Here is a 12,399-nt window from a genome sequence, read left to right as displayed (position 1 = left end):
TGGTTACATCAAATGTAGTGTTTTAGTGCTTTTTAAAAAACCTCCTTCGGGCATTTCTTGATGCAAAATCTTCAATAACAATATCGAGATCAATTTTATCCAAAATATCCTTCTCAATGCTGCACATAGCCAAGCCATTTAATCTTTCTTATAGCATAGTTGATCTCAAACAATTTTTCAATAGCTTCAATTTAGAGAAGCTTCTTTCGGCTGATGCTACTGTCACAGGAACAGTTAAGAGAATCCGATATGCAATAGAGACATTTGGATAGCAATCTAAATCTTTAACAAAGTGAAGAATCTCAAGTGTTGACATTAATTTATCTGGCAAAGTAACTTGCAGCACTTTCAATTCAGAGGAAAAATCATCTAACTCAACATCAGACTTGTTGTCATGAGAAAATTTGTTTACAAAAGTGGTGCAACACTTTCGTAGATCAGTAGCATCCAAGGACTTCAGATTTTTCGAGTTGAACAAGAAACCAAATATTTCTTCAAATTTCTTTAGCTGATCAAATCGACTAGTCAATGAAACAATTGCATGATCAACAATAACTAGGAAGTACTCTTCTTTGAAGGAATCTATAGCTGAACGTTGTAATTCTTCGGTTTCATCATTTTGTTCATCAAAATGCTTCTTTCTTTACCTTGACGTTTTGTAGGAAATGTTGGCTCTACATCCATACTAGATGCAATGGATTTTGCAGTCTCAATGCTAGCACTGAAGCCTGTATCTCTGTAGTCCTGGAAATATGTTATGACCCCTTCAATCTGTTTAAGAGTACCATCCAAGGACACAATCGGAGACTGCAACTTTTTGCTCACCATGTTGATAGTAGATAAAATATCATCCCAAATAACCATACCAACTAAAAATTCAAAATTCTCAAGTGCTGTTACCAATGATTGAGCATCACTCACTGCTTTTGGGTCATCGGAAGATGTTCTTTCCACCTCCTGCAGAGCTGATCTTATTTGAGGGGCTTGATACCTGATAGGTTGCACACTCTTTATTCGACTCTCCCAACGAGTATCAGACAAGGGCTTGACAGTGAACCTCTCAACATTATCAGTCAAAATTTTCCACCTTTTAGTAGAACATGAAAACAATGCATATATCCGTTGTATGACACCAAAAAACGAAATAGCTTTTCTACAAGATTTTGCCATATCACAAAGAGTAAGGTTCAGACTGTGACATGCACATGGCATATACAATGCTGATTAATTTCAAGCACACGTGTCTGCACACCTTGATGTTTTCCCTTCATATTGGAACCATTGTCATACCCTTGACCTCTCACATCATCAATGTTCAAATCAAGAGTCTGCAATGCATCCAACAATACATTAAAAAGCCCCAATCCTGATGTGTCATCAACCTTTAAGAACTCTAGAAAAAATTCCTCTACTCTTGGAATGGCACTTGACATATTAACACAACGCACAATTAGTGTCATTTGTTCTTCATGGCTCACATCTGGGGTACAATCCAAGATAATAGAGAAATACTTGGAATCTTTTATAATCTTTAAGATATGTGTTTTCACAGCATCAACAAGAATAGCAATTAACTCATTCTGAATACTAGGACCAAGATAATGATGATAAATCTCACTATTATGAATGCGCCTAATATGTTCTTGCATCACAGGATCAAATTCAGCAATCATTTCTACCGTGGCCAGAAAATTACCATTATTTGGTTGATAAAGTTTTGCATTTGATCCTCGAAAGGCTAGATTTTGTTTAACAAGAAACTTCACAGCAGAAACTATTCTTACCAGCACTTGTCTCCAACGCTCCTTCTCTTTTGCAATTTCCCGCTGCATTTCATCATCAATTGTTTGATTTTTGCTTAATCTAATCCGAAGATCATTCCATGTATTCATGTTTGTCAAATGCTCCACACTGTTCTCATGCTGTTTTAGTTTCACACTCAAGTGCCTCCAATCCCTCACTCCTTCAGATGCAAAATTAGACTTGTTCTGATTTGATTTGAACAACTTGCAGCAAAAACAATAGACCTTGTCCACATGTTTAGAGTAAACCAGCCACTTCCTGTCAACAACTTCACCATTAGTTAGCTTTCTAGAGTAATAAGCATATGAAAAATGCCTATTACTAGGATCACTAGGGAATTCTAAATCCATTTCTCTCATAGGCCCTTTCTCAATTAAGATATCCCTTTTGCTATTATTAATATTTTCCCATGTTCTAGGATCAAAGATAGTCGACAGTGAATCTTCTTGTTCATCCATGTTTACATTTTCTGTATCATCCGAAGGCTGCAAATTTTCCTATAAATTTTCCTCCTCAGTAGCACCTTCATTGGAATCTTGTGCAGTTATTGGTTGATCATGTTCCTGCCTCTGATCTTGAATGACTCCGGCATTTCTTGAACTTGAAAAAAACTTATGTATAGCACCCTTTTGCGATTCTTTCGATTGCTCTTCTAGTTTTCTTTTTTTCCTTTTCTCATAACCAGACAAATGTTTTTTTGGCGGCATCTATCATTTACAAAAAATATATTTCAATTAGAATTTAGAAATTAGATCCCTACGACTGATAACTGAACTAGAACTGCAAATTGGCAAATGCAATCACTTACTGCTAGGTGCTGGCCACAGAGTCACGGAGTCACGGCCGGAGTGCCTAGTGCCGAACTGACGAACTGAATTGAAAAAAAAGTGATTAGGGACAGGGAGGCTAGAGGATGGAGATCTTGTTAGTGCAGTCAGTCAGGCCCTAACTGAACTGAAATTACTTACCAAGTTACCGTCTTCGGTCCGGCATCTGCTGCATCAAGATCAAGGAACGGCCGAATGAGAAACTCCAGATACGATCACGGTCTCACGGATGATGGATTGGGGATTGATCGACAGGGGAACGCCAGGCCTGGGGAATGCCGGAACGGCCGCAAGCCCGCAGCGGCACAGCAGCACGCCGTCACCGCGTCCAGGGCAAGGAAGTCACGCGTGAATACGAAGCGCTGGCCAAGCGGACTAGTTGTAGGATAATCAAATGGACCGTATGAACCTGAATAGATATACTATAGATGGGTATGCTCATGGGCCCCTAGGGCCATGGCCCCCCGGCCATCGCACTACCTGCCCCTCCCTATGAGACGGGCCTGCCTGCTCAGCCCGACCACGTTTGCCTTCACCCCTGCCCCACGAGCGGACGAGCATGTCCTCAGCGTGCCCCCTCGAACACAGCACCCCCGTCACCGGTCCCAGCGCCCCAATCCGCTAGCCCTCTGGTGCGCTGTGTGCCACCAGCTCGCCCCGCAGCCCGCCGCGTCCACCTTCGCACCGCCCCACGCATGCGACGAGCATGGCCCCAATGCGCCCCCTCCCCGACCGCAGCACCCCGTCCATCGCCCTCAGCTCGCCCCTGGCCGAACAACATAAAACACTCGAATAAAGCACTTGCAACTTGCAACATGGAACAACTTGCTGCAACATAAGACTGAAATAGCTGAAATATTTAGAACATATTATTGCAACATTTTTGTGAAGCATATTAAACATCCATATCAGAATAATTGCAACATACATTTAGAAACAGGTGAAACATTTTGAACAAATGCTTGCAACATGCCTCTAAAACACTTGCAATATTTGCAACATCCCTCGATCTACTTTTACAACATCAAGATGGAACAATTGCAAAATACTTCTGAAATGTCTAAAACATTTAAAACATGCATTTGCAACATATGGGTCTGGTGTCTTCAGACGACCGCGAGAAGCGATCTCCCGGCCGGTGATGACCATCTCTCAGTGGCGCCGGGGTGGTGGTGGTGGTGCACGCCATGGTCGCGATGGGTGAGTGCGGATTGGGCGCGCGGCAGTGGATGGCTGTGCAGAGGTGGAGTGGGCGTGCAGAGGCCGAGTGGATGGCCGCGCGGAGGCGGAGTAGGCACAGGGCGATGCCCGGATGGGTGCGTTCGTGCGGGGTTGGGGGGGGGGGAGGGAGGGGAAGGGGTGATGGCGGAGTGAGCGACCGGGCGTAGGATGGTGGCGCGCGGTGGCGGCGTGAGGCGGCCGGGTGCATGCGGCGTGCACGGGGATGGCCGCTTGTGGGGGTACGACCCCCAAGACATGGGCCGCACCATCGGAGGTGGTCCGGCCCACAAGATCAAGACATGCACGGCGCTGCTCGACGTGCACCGCAAGACATTGTATAGTACCAAATAGGATATTTTACTTGTAACCATGCCCCTCCAGAGTATATAAGGAGAGGCAGGGGTCCTCTACTCGACATCATGTATTCAATACAATACACCAAAGACACAGGACGTAGGGTATTACGTCGATCAGACGGCCCGAACCTATCTAAATCGCTGTCTCTGCGCCTTGTGTCACCATCCGGTTCCTGATTACACGCATCCCCACCGACAAATCTACCATCGCGGGATACCCCTCGGTGGACTGCCGAGCATATTCTGTCGACAGTTGGTGCGCCAGGTAGGGGTGTACGCTTGATCCATGGCGAGCCAGACGGATCTCAAATCAACAACGCGTTCTCATCGTCAATCTCGTGGAGATCCATCCCGGTCCACAACGACGATTCATCGCTGCTACACTAGCCCCTACGACAGCAGATCCAATCTCGGAACCACCTCTGAGGTCGTCTTCACCAACAACTCACCATTGCTGCTCTCGTCAGCCCTCGCCGACCACTCGCCGCCGCTGCCCTCATCAGCCCTCGTCGATGACTAGCCGCCGCTGCCCTCGTCGACGACTCATTGCCACTGCCCTCATCAGCCCTCGTCGATGACTTGTCGCCGCTGCCCTCGTCGACGACTTGTCGCCGCTGCCCTCGGTGGCCTTCGCCGACAGCCTTTGCCGACATCTTTCGCCGATGTCCCTCACCGTCGACTCGTCGTCACCGCTCGGCGGCCTTCGCTGACATCTTTCGCCGACGTCCCTCGCCGTCGACTCATCGTCATCGCTCGGCGGCCTTCGCCGACATCCTTCGCCGATGTTCCTCGCCGTCGACTCGTCGTCACCGCTCGACGGCCTTCGCCGACGTGCCTCGCCGTCGACTCGTCGTCACCGCTCGGCGGCCTTCGCCGACGTCCCTCGCCGTCGACTCGTCCTCACCGCTCGGCGGCCTTCGCCGACATCCTTCATCGACGTCTCTCACCGTCGACTCGTCGTCACCGCTCGGCGGCCTTCGCCGACATCCTTCGCCGACGCTCCTCGCCGTTGTCTCGTCGTCATTACTCGACGGCCCTCACCGACATCCCTCATCGCCGCCAAGCTGCAAGCAAGCTGCCCGCATCGCCGACCAGATAACGCCATACGCCGCTGACCCGACATTCTGTCTAAAAGCTAAGTCACGTTTCAATATTCTTCTAAATATTCTCCAATCTCCGTATATCACCATTATTTTCCTCCGAGCTGTTTTCTCCATATTTGCTCTCCAAACGATTTTTCGAACCCCCGAACAGTCGCGTTGATGCTCGGACGCCTCCAGAGACGGCCCTGTCTCCGGCTCCTCCCTACACATGCTACGGGCTCCGCGCTCTGCGTTATGGGTGGTCGGCAGTGGCTCCTTAGCGACGCCTGTTCCTCCTACACGTGCACGGGCTCCGCGCTCGACGTTATGGACTATGGGCTAGCTAGGGCTGGAGACTCAGCTACACACTAACTGGTCGGGCGGTTTATATTAAATATAAATATATTTTTACGTCAATTGATCGCCGAACTACATACGTCGTTTCATCACCATTGCTGATTTTTCTCCAGAGTTTATTTATTTGTACATCATGTACTACCCATTCTACATGTTTGTATTGCAGGATCATCGTCCTGGTGATTGGACCACCTGGTGCTCAGACTTCTCCACCGATCAACTGGTCAGACCATTTGGTTCATGGACTCCGTCGCCGACCAGCTGATCGGACTATTTGCCGGTCGTTTCTACTCAATGTTCACTTCGTCGCCGACCAGTCGACCAGACTGTTCGTCGCTCGTGCTTCATCGTCAGCGACGCCGGTTACTCCTCGGCCCTCGGATTCTTCGTGCTCGAGGACTAAGTGGGCACACTTCACCGCACGAACGTCGTCAGCTATGTCGGTGCTCAGACCTCGTCGCCTACGCGGGGCACTCCTCGGTGCTTGGACCTTGCCGCCTACGCCAAGGACTCCTCGGTGCTCGGACATCGCCGCCTACGCTGGGGACTCCTCGGTGCTCGGACCTCGCCGCCTACGCCGGGGACTCCTCGCTCCTCGATGCTCGAACATCGCCAACGACGCCGGGGACTCCTCGCTCCTCGGTGCTCGGTCATCGCCAGCGACACCGGGGACTCCTCGCTCCTCGGTGCTCGGAAATCGCCAGCGACGCCAGGGACTTCTCGCTCCTCGGTGCTCGGTCGTCGCCAGCGACGCCGAGGACTCCTCGCTCCTCGGTGCTCGGTCATCGCCAGCGACGTCGGGGACTCCTCGCTCCTCGGTGCTCGGTCATCGCCGCCTACATCGGGGACTCCTCGCTCCTCGGTGCTCGGTCATCGCCGCCGACGCCGGGGACTCCTCGCTCCTCGGTTCTCGGTCATCGCCAGCGACGCCAGGGACTCCTCGCTCCTCGGTGCTCGATCATCGCCAGCGATGCCGGGGACTCTTCGCTCCTCGGTGCTCGGTCATCGCCGGCGACGCCGGGGACTCCTTGCTCCTCGGTGCTCGGTCATCGCCGGCGACGCCGGGGACTCCTCGCTCCTTGGTGCTTGGTCATCGCCAGCGATGCCAGGGACTCCTCGCTCCTCGGTGCTCGGACATCTCCAGCGACGCCGGGGACTCCTCGCTCCTCGGTGCTCAGACATCGCCAGCGACGTCGGGGACTCCCTTGCTGCTCGGATCTTGCTATGTCTCGTCGGTGTGCTATCAAGCTGCTCCATGCTATTCAGATCAGGGTGCTGATCTTGGGCATCACGTCTGGGGTCTTGATACGCGCATGTCAGACGATGTCGGCAACCTTTCAGACTTCTTTGACCCTGCTACAAGATTCATTCTTCATCTTCCAGCAGGCTCGGGGACTTAGTGGGCACACTTCACCTTGCGGTGAATGTGCTTGTTCTCATCTCGAGGCTACGCTCGGGGACTGGCTGCCTGCTCGGCTGGTCTTCTACTTTATGACCCTGGCACCACGTGACTGTGTCACCTACTGTCAGGCTCGGGGACTAACTGTGGGGGTACGACCCCCAAGACATGGGCCGCACCATCAGAGGTGGCCCGGCCCACAAGATCAAGGCGTGCACGGCGCTGCTCGGCGTGCACCGCAAGACATTGTATAGTATCAAATATGATATTTTACTTGTAACCCTGCCCCTCTAGAGTATATAAGGAGAGGCAGGGGTCCTCTACTCGACATCATGTATTCAATACAATACACCAAAGACACAGGACGTAGGGTATTACGTCGATCAGACGGCCCGAACCTGTCTAAATCGCTGTCTCTGCGCCTTGTGTCACCATCCGGTTCCTGATTACACGCATCCCCACCGACAAATCTACCATCGCGGGATACCCCTCGGTGGACTGCCGAGCATATTCTGTCGACACCGCTGCAATCAACGGAGTGGGACGAGCAGGAATTTTTTTTTGAGGAGTGAGTCGTATGGGGTGTGATGACCATGGTGGTCAGTGAAGTAAGTCGCGTGGCTTCTAGATGGGGACGGACGCCCGTGACGAAGCATTATCGTACCAAAATAGATGATGTTTCAGTCTAAAAAAATAGATGATGTTTTTAATTTTTAGATATCATTTTTGACCATTTGTCTTATTGAATTTTTTGCAAATAATAAATTAAATAAGTTATTATTAAAGTATCTCTAATGATAAAATAAGTCATAACAAAATAAATAATATTTATATAAAAAATTGCATAAGATGAACAATTAAACAAGATGTCTAAAATTAAAAAAAAACATCATCTGTTTTGGGAGGGAGAGTGTATTTAATTCAGTCGACGTGATAGTGGTTCCGTTATTAATAAAGGTTCGCATGCCTGAATTTGCAGCTAACTTATTTGCTAAATATACTCACAGGTCAATTTAATACTAGGAGTATACATAGTAAGTATTATGCGCTAACCGTCTATTAACTCGAAAATGTATTCTTACATATCACCGGTCACCACAGATCCATATACCCGACACGTTGGCTTCTAGTGCTCACTTGCTATGTTAGTTGTCTCCCCTCACAAATAGGATCCAGATAACTCCAATTCTAAACATGTTATTATATTTTTAGAAAATATATGGTAGTGGTTTCCTATTGTTTGATTTAAAATATTTATAAAATAAAACATTTTTAATTCAAAAAATACAGATTTGTAACGACCCAGTGTGGATTTCTTGCTAAGCATGATTATTGATTATGATATGCATTAACATAAATTTTCTTTTTTTTTCTTTTTCTTTTTTGCAAAAGGTAGATGTTAAGTATTGATCTTCTGCTCTAATGGTCATCCAAGCTCAACCGTCAGTGGAAGCAATCAGAGTTGTGCACTAATAGACAGTTCCATACCATACATATCAATAGCACACCCCTAGATTCCCTTCTCTCTCTCTCTCTCTCTCTCTCTCTCGATTCCCTTCTCTCTCTCTCTCTCTCTCTCTCTCCAAGAAAGAAAACCAAGAACCAATGAGGAAGACAGGGGAAGGGAGAAGGAGGAGAAGGAGGCCAGGCGGGGTTAGGAGGCGATCCCAAGATGCAACACCACCTTACCTCATCACCCGGCCCATTGCTAGGGAGGGGTCCTTGACATTGACGGGGAGGTCGAGGAAGGAGCCGAGCCCAACCTCTACACTAATCAAGCTCCCTAAGTTAAGATCTTGCTCGATCTTGGTAAGTTCTTGCCTAGCTCTAGCAGCCCCATCCATAGAATCACCCCAAGAAACCCCAAACACATGGTAGGATAGCCATTGATGACCTAGAGCTTCATCTGCACAATCCCACCAATGTACCTTCCTAGACGAGTCCCAGAAAGTCTCTAGGAACTCCTTAGAACAAGATCTTGCACAAAGCTTTGTCTTGATCCATTCTCGCAAACTCAGGACTAAACCTCGGGCTTTCATTATTCACTGATGCATAATCAGCTAGTACACATAGAAAATCTACCAAGGTAAAGTAGCTGACAAAGACTTAAGCACCTTCGCACAAACTGCACAGATGGTCCAGCGGTTCACTTCGACAGTTCATGAATGCATGGCTCAGCAGAACCTAGCACACACTGCAAGCTACCAGGGAAAATTTGGTGGCAAGCTAGCTGAATGGTCCGTTCTTACAACCTTGCCACTCCAAAGACAATTAGTTAAGTCCGTGTCACACTCACATGGACAGTTCACAAGATCACATGGCTGGTCAACATAGCCCAGACTTGAGCACCAGAGATTTTGCAGCATGACCACGCAGACAGTCCACACGACTATACTGATGGTCCGCTAGCCCCAAGTTATCTCTGCAAAATCTTAGAACCTTTACCCTCTTTCCAGGGATGGTATGAGAACCTCATTGGACGTTTAGAGAGCATTAGAGAGTTTCTAGTGAGTTAGTGCAGCGTTTGTTGTTTAGCGAGACGTGTTTATTAGTTGTTCTCTTGACAAGCATAGTGCGACTGTGCAAACTTTGCATCATATAGGTAGGTAGCCGCTAGTCCTACTCCTACCTAAGCCGTCACTATCAACTAATTAAAAATCCGATATATCCAGGTGATGAAAACGACGACATCACGAGAATTAGGCGACGAGAGTAGCTGTTGCCGGTTGCTCAGAATTTGGAAACCACTGGATCACATACTCACATGCATGCATTCACGTACTACGTACACGGTACACATCGTCTATTCGTCTCCCAAGCCATGGTCGATCGAGATGTTTTTTCCCTGACGATCCACGGATCCGCCGTAAAATTTCTCTCCAACTCTATAGCCTATAGAAGCTGAAATGTGTCAAGGACGATTTGGCGCGTAAAAGTGTTGGGTCTCGTCTCGTCGCCTGTGCAACAAGTTGGCAAAAGCTGCGAAGGGCGGGCGGGGGCATGCGAACTCGATGGCGCTTGAGCGCAGGCCGCGGGAGGCGGGAGGCCGGAGCGCCAGCAGGCAGCAGCGGCCCGGTCGCACGGGCGAGCGCGCAACGCGGCACGCCGGGGGGCCAGCGCAGGCGGGCGCGTGGCCGGGGCTGCCGCCACGTCGCGCCGTGGGGGCCACGTGTTGCGGTGCTGGCCCGGGCCCCAGACGATGTGGCGCCGCGGCGAGGGACACGGGCGCTGGGCGCGTGCGAGGTGTCCCCCGCGGCGTGCGTGGCGCGTGCATGCATTCCTGCATGGCCGCGCCTCCCACGTGCGCACGCGCAGCCCGGCACTTGCAGACTCGTTCCCGCCCTTGGCCTTCGCGCGACCCAGGCCAGAGCGCGCGCGTCACCTGCAGGTCAGTCTTATTTAAGAGTGGCCAGGACCGTGGCCTCAGCCTCGTACAACCCAGCGATCTCTGGTATTCCTTCTCCTCTGATACCTGTGTCTCTCTCCCCTTCCCCCCTTCTCCCTCTCTTTCTTGTGCCTTTGCAGCTAGCAATACCTGAAAGACCTGAAGCTAGCTAGCTTTCTTCTACATCGCGTCAAGATCTCAGCGAGGATCGACGTGCTCCGTGTTACCTACTACCTTCAAGGAAAAACCCTCTCGATCGTGGGTAAGCACTAACCAGTAGTATAACAATGGTCTTTATACTATTAACGTGTACAAGGGTCCAGGGCATGATCATGCAGAATATCTGAAAAAAAAAATCTGTATACTCGCTCACCAGACGCTAGCTAAATATATAGTCGAACTCGTATCTTGGGAAGTGCAGCAGCATGCACACGTCGTGCACAACCGGCGGTCGTGCGTGCATATGTTTCTTCCACGCATGCATCCCAGCTAGCGCATCACTTGCTCGTCGTGAAACAACGGCAACGTGCGGTGGTGTTCTAACCTGTGTTTGTATCGAGCAGCATTGCCAACCGGGTGCGGATGGCGTCTCGGGAGGGAGGAGCAGGTGCGGCGGCGGGCCGGCCGGCGCTGCGGGTGGGCCGGACGCGGGAGTACCGGACGGGCATGGAGACGGAGCTGCTGTCCATCGACGCCGGCGCGTCGGGCGGCCCGGCGGTGAGCCTCTTCGTGCTGTGCGGCGACCGCTTCGAGGCCGCGAACCTGTTCCGGTCGGGGGCCCTGTCGCTGCACATGGCCCGCGTGGAGGGCCTCCCGGTGTCCATGGCCACCTGCACCGTCGGCGACCACCAGTGGATGCTGGCGCGCGACGCCCTCGTCGCGCGGATCGACTCGCGCGCCTTCGTCTTCGAGCTCCCTGGCTTCTTCTACGCCGTCGTCGTGCTGCCCGACGCCGCGGGTGGCGCGGCGGATCGGAAGTGCGCCACCATGGCTGAGATCTTCTCGCGGTTCTGCGCGTACCACGACCTTGCCGCCGCCGATGGTACGAATTGAAGGTTCAAGGCCACGGCACGATCGTTAGTACCTTGGAATTACGCCATCAATGCATCTGACAAATTTAGCTGTGCTCGACGATGTTTCATTCCAGGTGGAGACGAACCTGCTGGTGAGCTGAACACGAACCCATGGGTCCGTGCCCACGCCACGATACAGCGCCTCAAGAGGCACACCTCGCCCGCGGGACAGGCCGCCGCCGACGCGCCGTCCGACCGCGCCAGGCAGATGGAGCGCGCCGTCCGCACGTCAGCGGTCGTCAAGCTGCTTACCCGATCCCTGCTAGCCGGCGTGCTCCAGCCCGGCCGGCACCTGACCATCACCACCGGCGGCGGCGCCGCCAATGCCGGTACCAGCTCGCGGCCCTCCACGGCAGCGCTGCCAAGCAAATCGGTCGTGTCAGACCTCCTCGACGCCATCGAGACGAACCGGGCCGCGCCGCGCCGCGCCGCCCGCCGTGGATCCGGTGGCAGCGGTGGACTCGGGTGGTGGAACCTCAACGTGGAGGGCATAATGCTGCTGCTCAGGGTCGTCCAGGCGGTCCGGGGAAGGAAGCATCTGGCGGTGCCGGCGGCAGGGGAGAAGAGGCCACGGGACGAGGGACCTGGTCGCGATACCATGAGAGGCGGCGGCGCGGCGCGGCACGGCGGTGGTGCGGCGGGAGGCCGAGGAAGATTGGGAATACCGTTGGCGCCTGCGGGAGCTCATAGAGTCTTCAGCGCCCAAGGAGTATAGTAAGAAATTACTACTAGTAATTAGCTAGGGGTTTCGGGTAATTAATTAGGGAACGGTTTGATTTGTTGATCTGCTCTCTTGTACGCATCAAATAGATGCATGCTTAACGGTCGGTATGCTTTCAGAATTCAATTATTTATGAGAAGTTCTCGTCGAGACCATCATCAAATAGATGCATGCT

At 51.4% G+C, this 12,399-nt stretch overlaps 1 protein-coding gene and 1 pseudogene across 1 annotated transcript; one reads left to right on the top strand and one right to left on the bottom strand.

The window, feature by feature from the left end:
- Window positions 1–582: 582 nt before the first annotated feature.
- On the bottom strand, window positions 583–2,261 carry LOC136544040 (uncharacterized). Its single transcript, XM_066536326.1, has 2 exons — window positions 1,291–2,261; window positions 583–1,153 (listed from the first exon to the last, which is right to left on the bottom strand). Exons 1-2 carry the CDS (start codon window positions 2,259–2,261, stop codon window positions 583–585), a joined length of 1,542 nt encoding a protein of 513 aa, XP_066392423.1.
- Window positions 2,262–11,012: 8,751 nt separating this feature from the next.
- On the top strand, window positions 11,013–12,193 carry LOC136546110 (uncharacterized; annotated as a pseudogene).
- The last annotated feature ends 206 nt before the right edge of the window (window positions 12,194–12,399 follow it).

Source organism: Miscanthus floridulus, chromosome 3, assembly GCF_019320115.1.
Source record: "Miscanthus floridulus cultivar M001 chromosome 3, ASM1932011v1, whole genome shotgun sequence".
Taxonomy (NCBI): Eukaryota; Viridiplantae; Streptophyta; class Magnoliopsida; order Poales; family Poaceae; genus Miscanthus; species Miscanthus floridulus.
This window is presented reverse-complemented; position numbering and strand designations above follow the sequence as displayed.

Bases quoted from the DNA above. Each gene is read 5' to 3' on its own strand.
- LOC136544040 (XM_066536326.1), bottom strand. From the start codon at position 2,261: ATGGATGAACAAGAAGATTCACTGTCGACTATCTTTGATCCTAGAACA. The intron at 1,154-1,290 runs GTATGACAATGG...AAAATCTTGTAG, and splicing joins GATGATGTGAGAGGTCAAGG to AAAAGCTATTTCGTTTTTTG.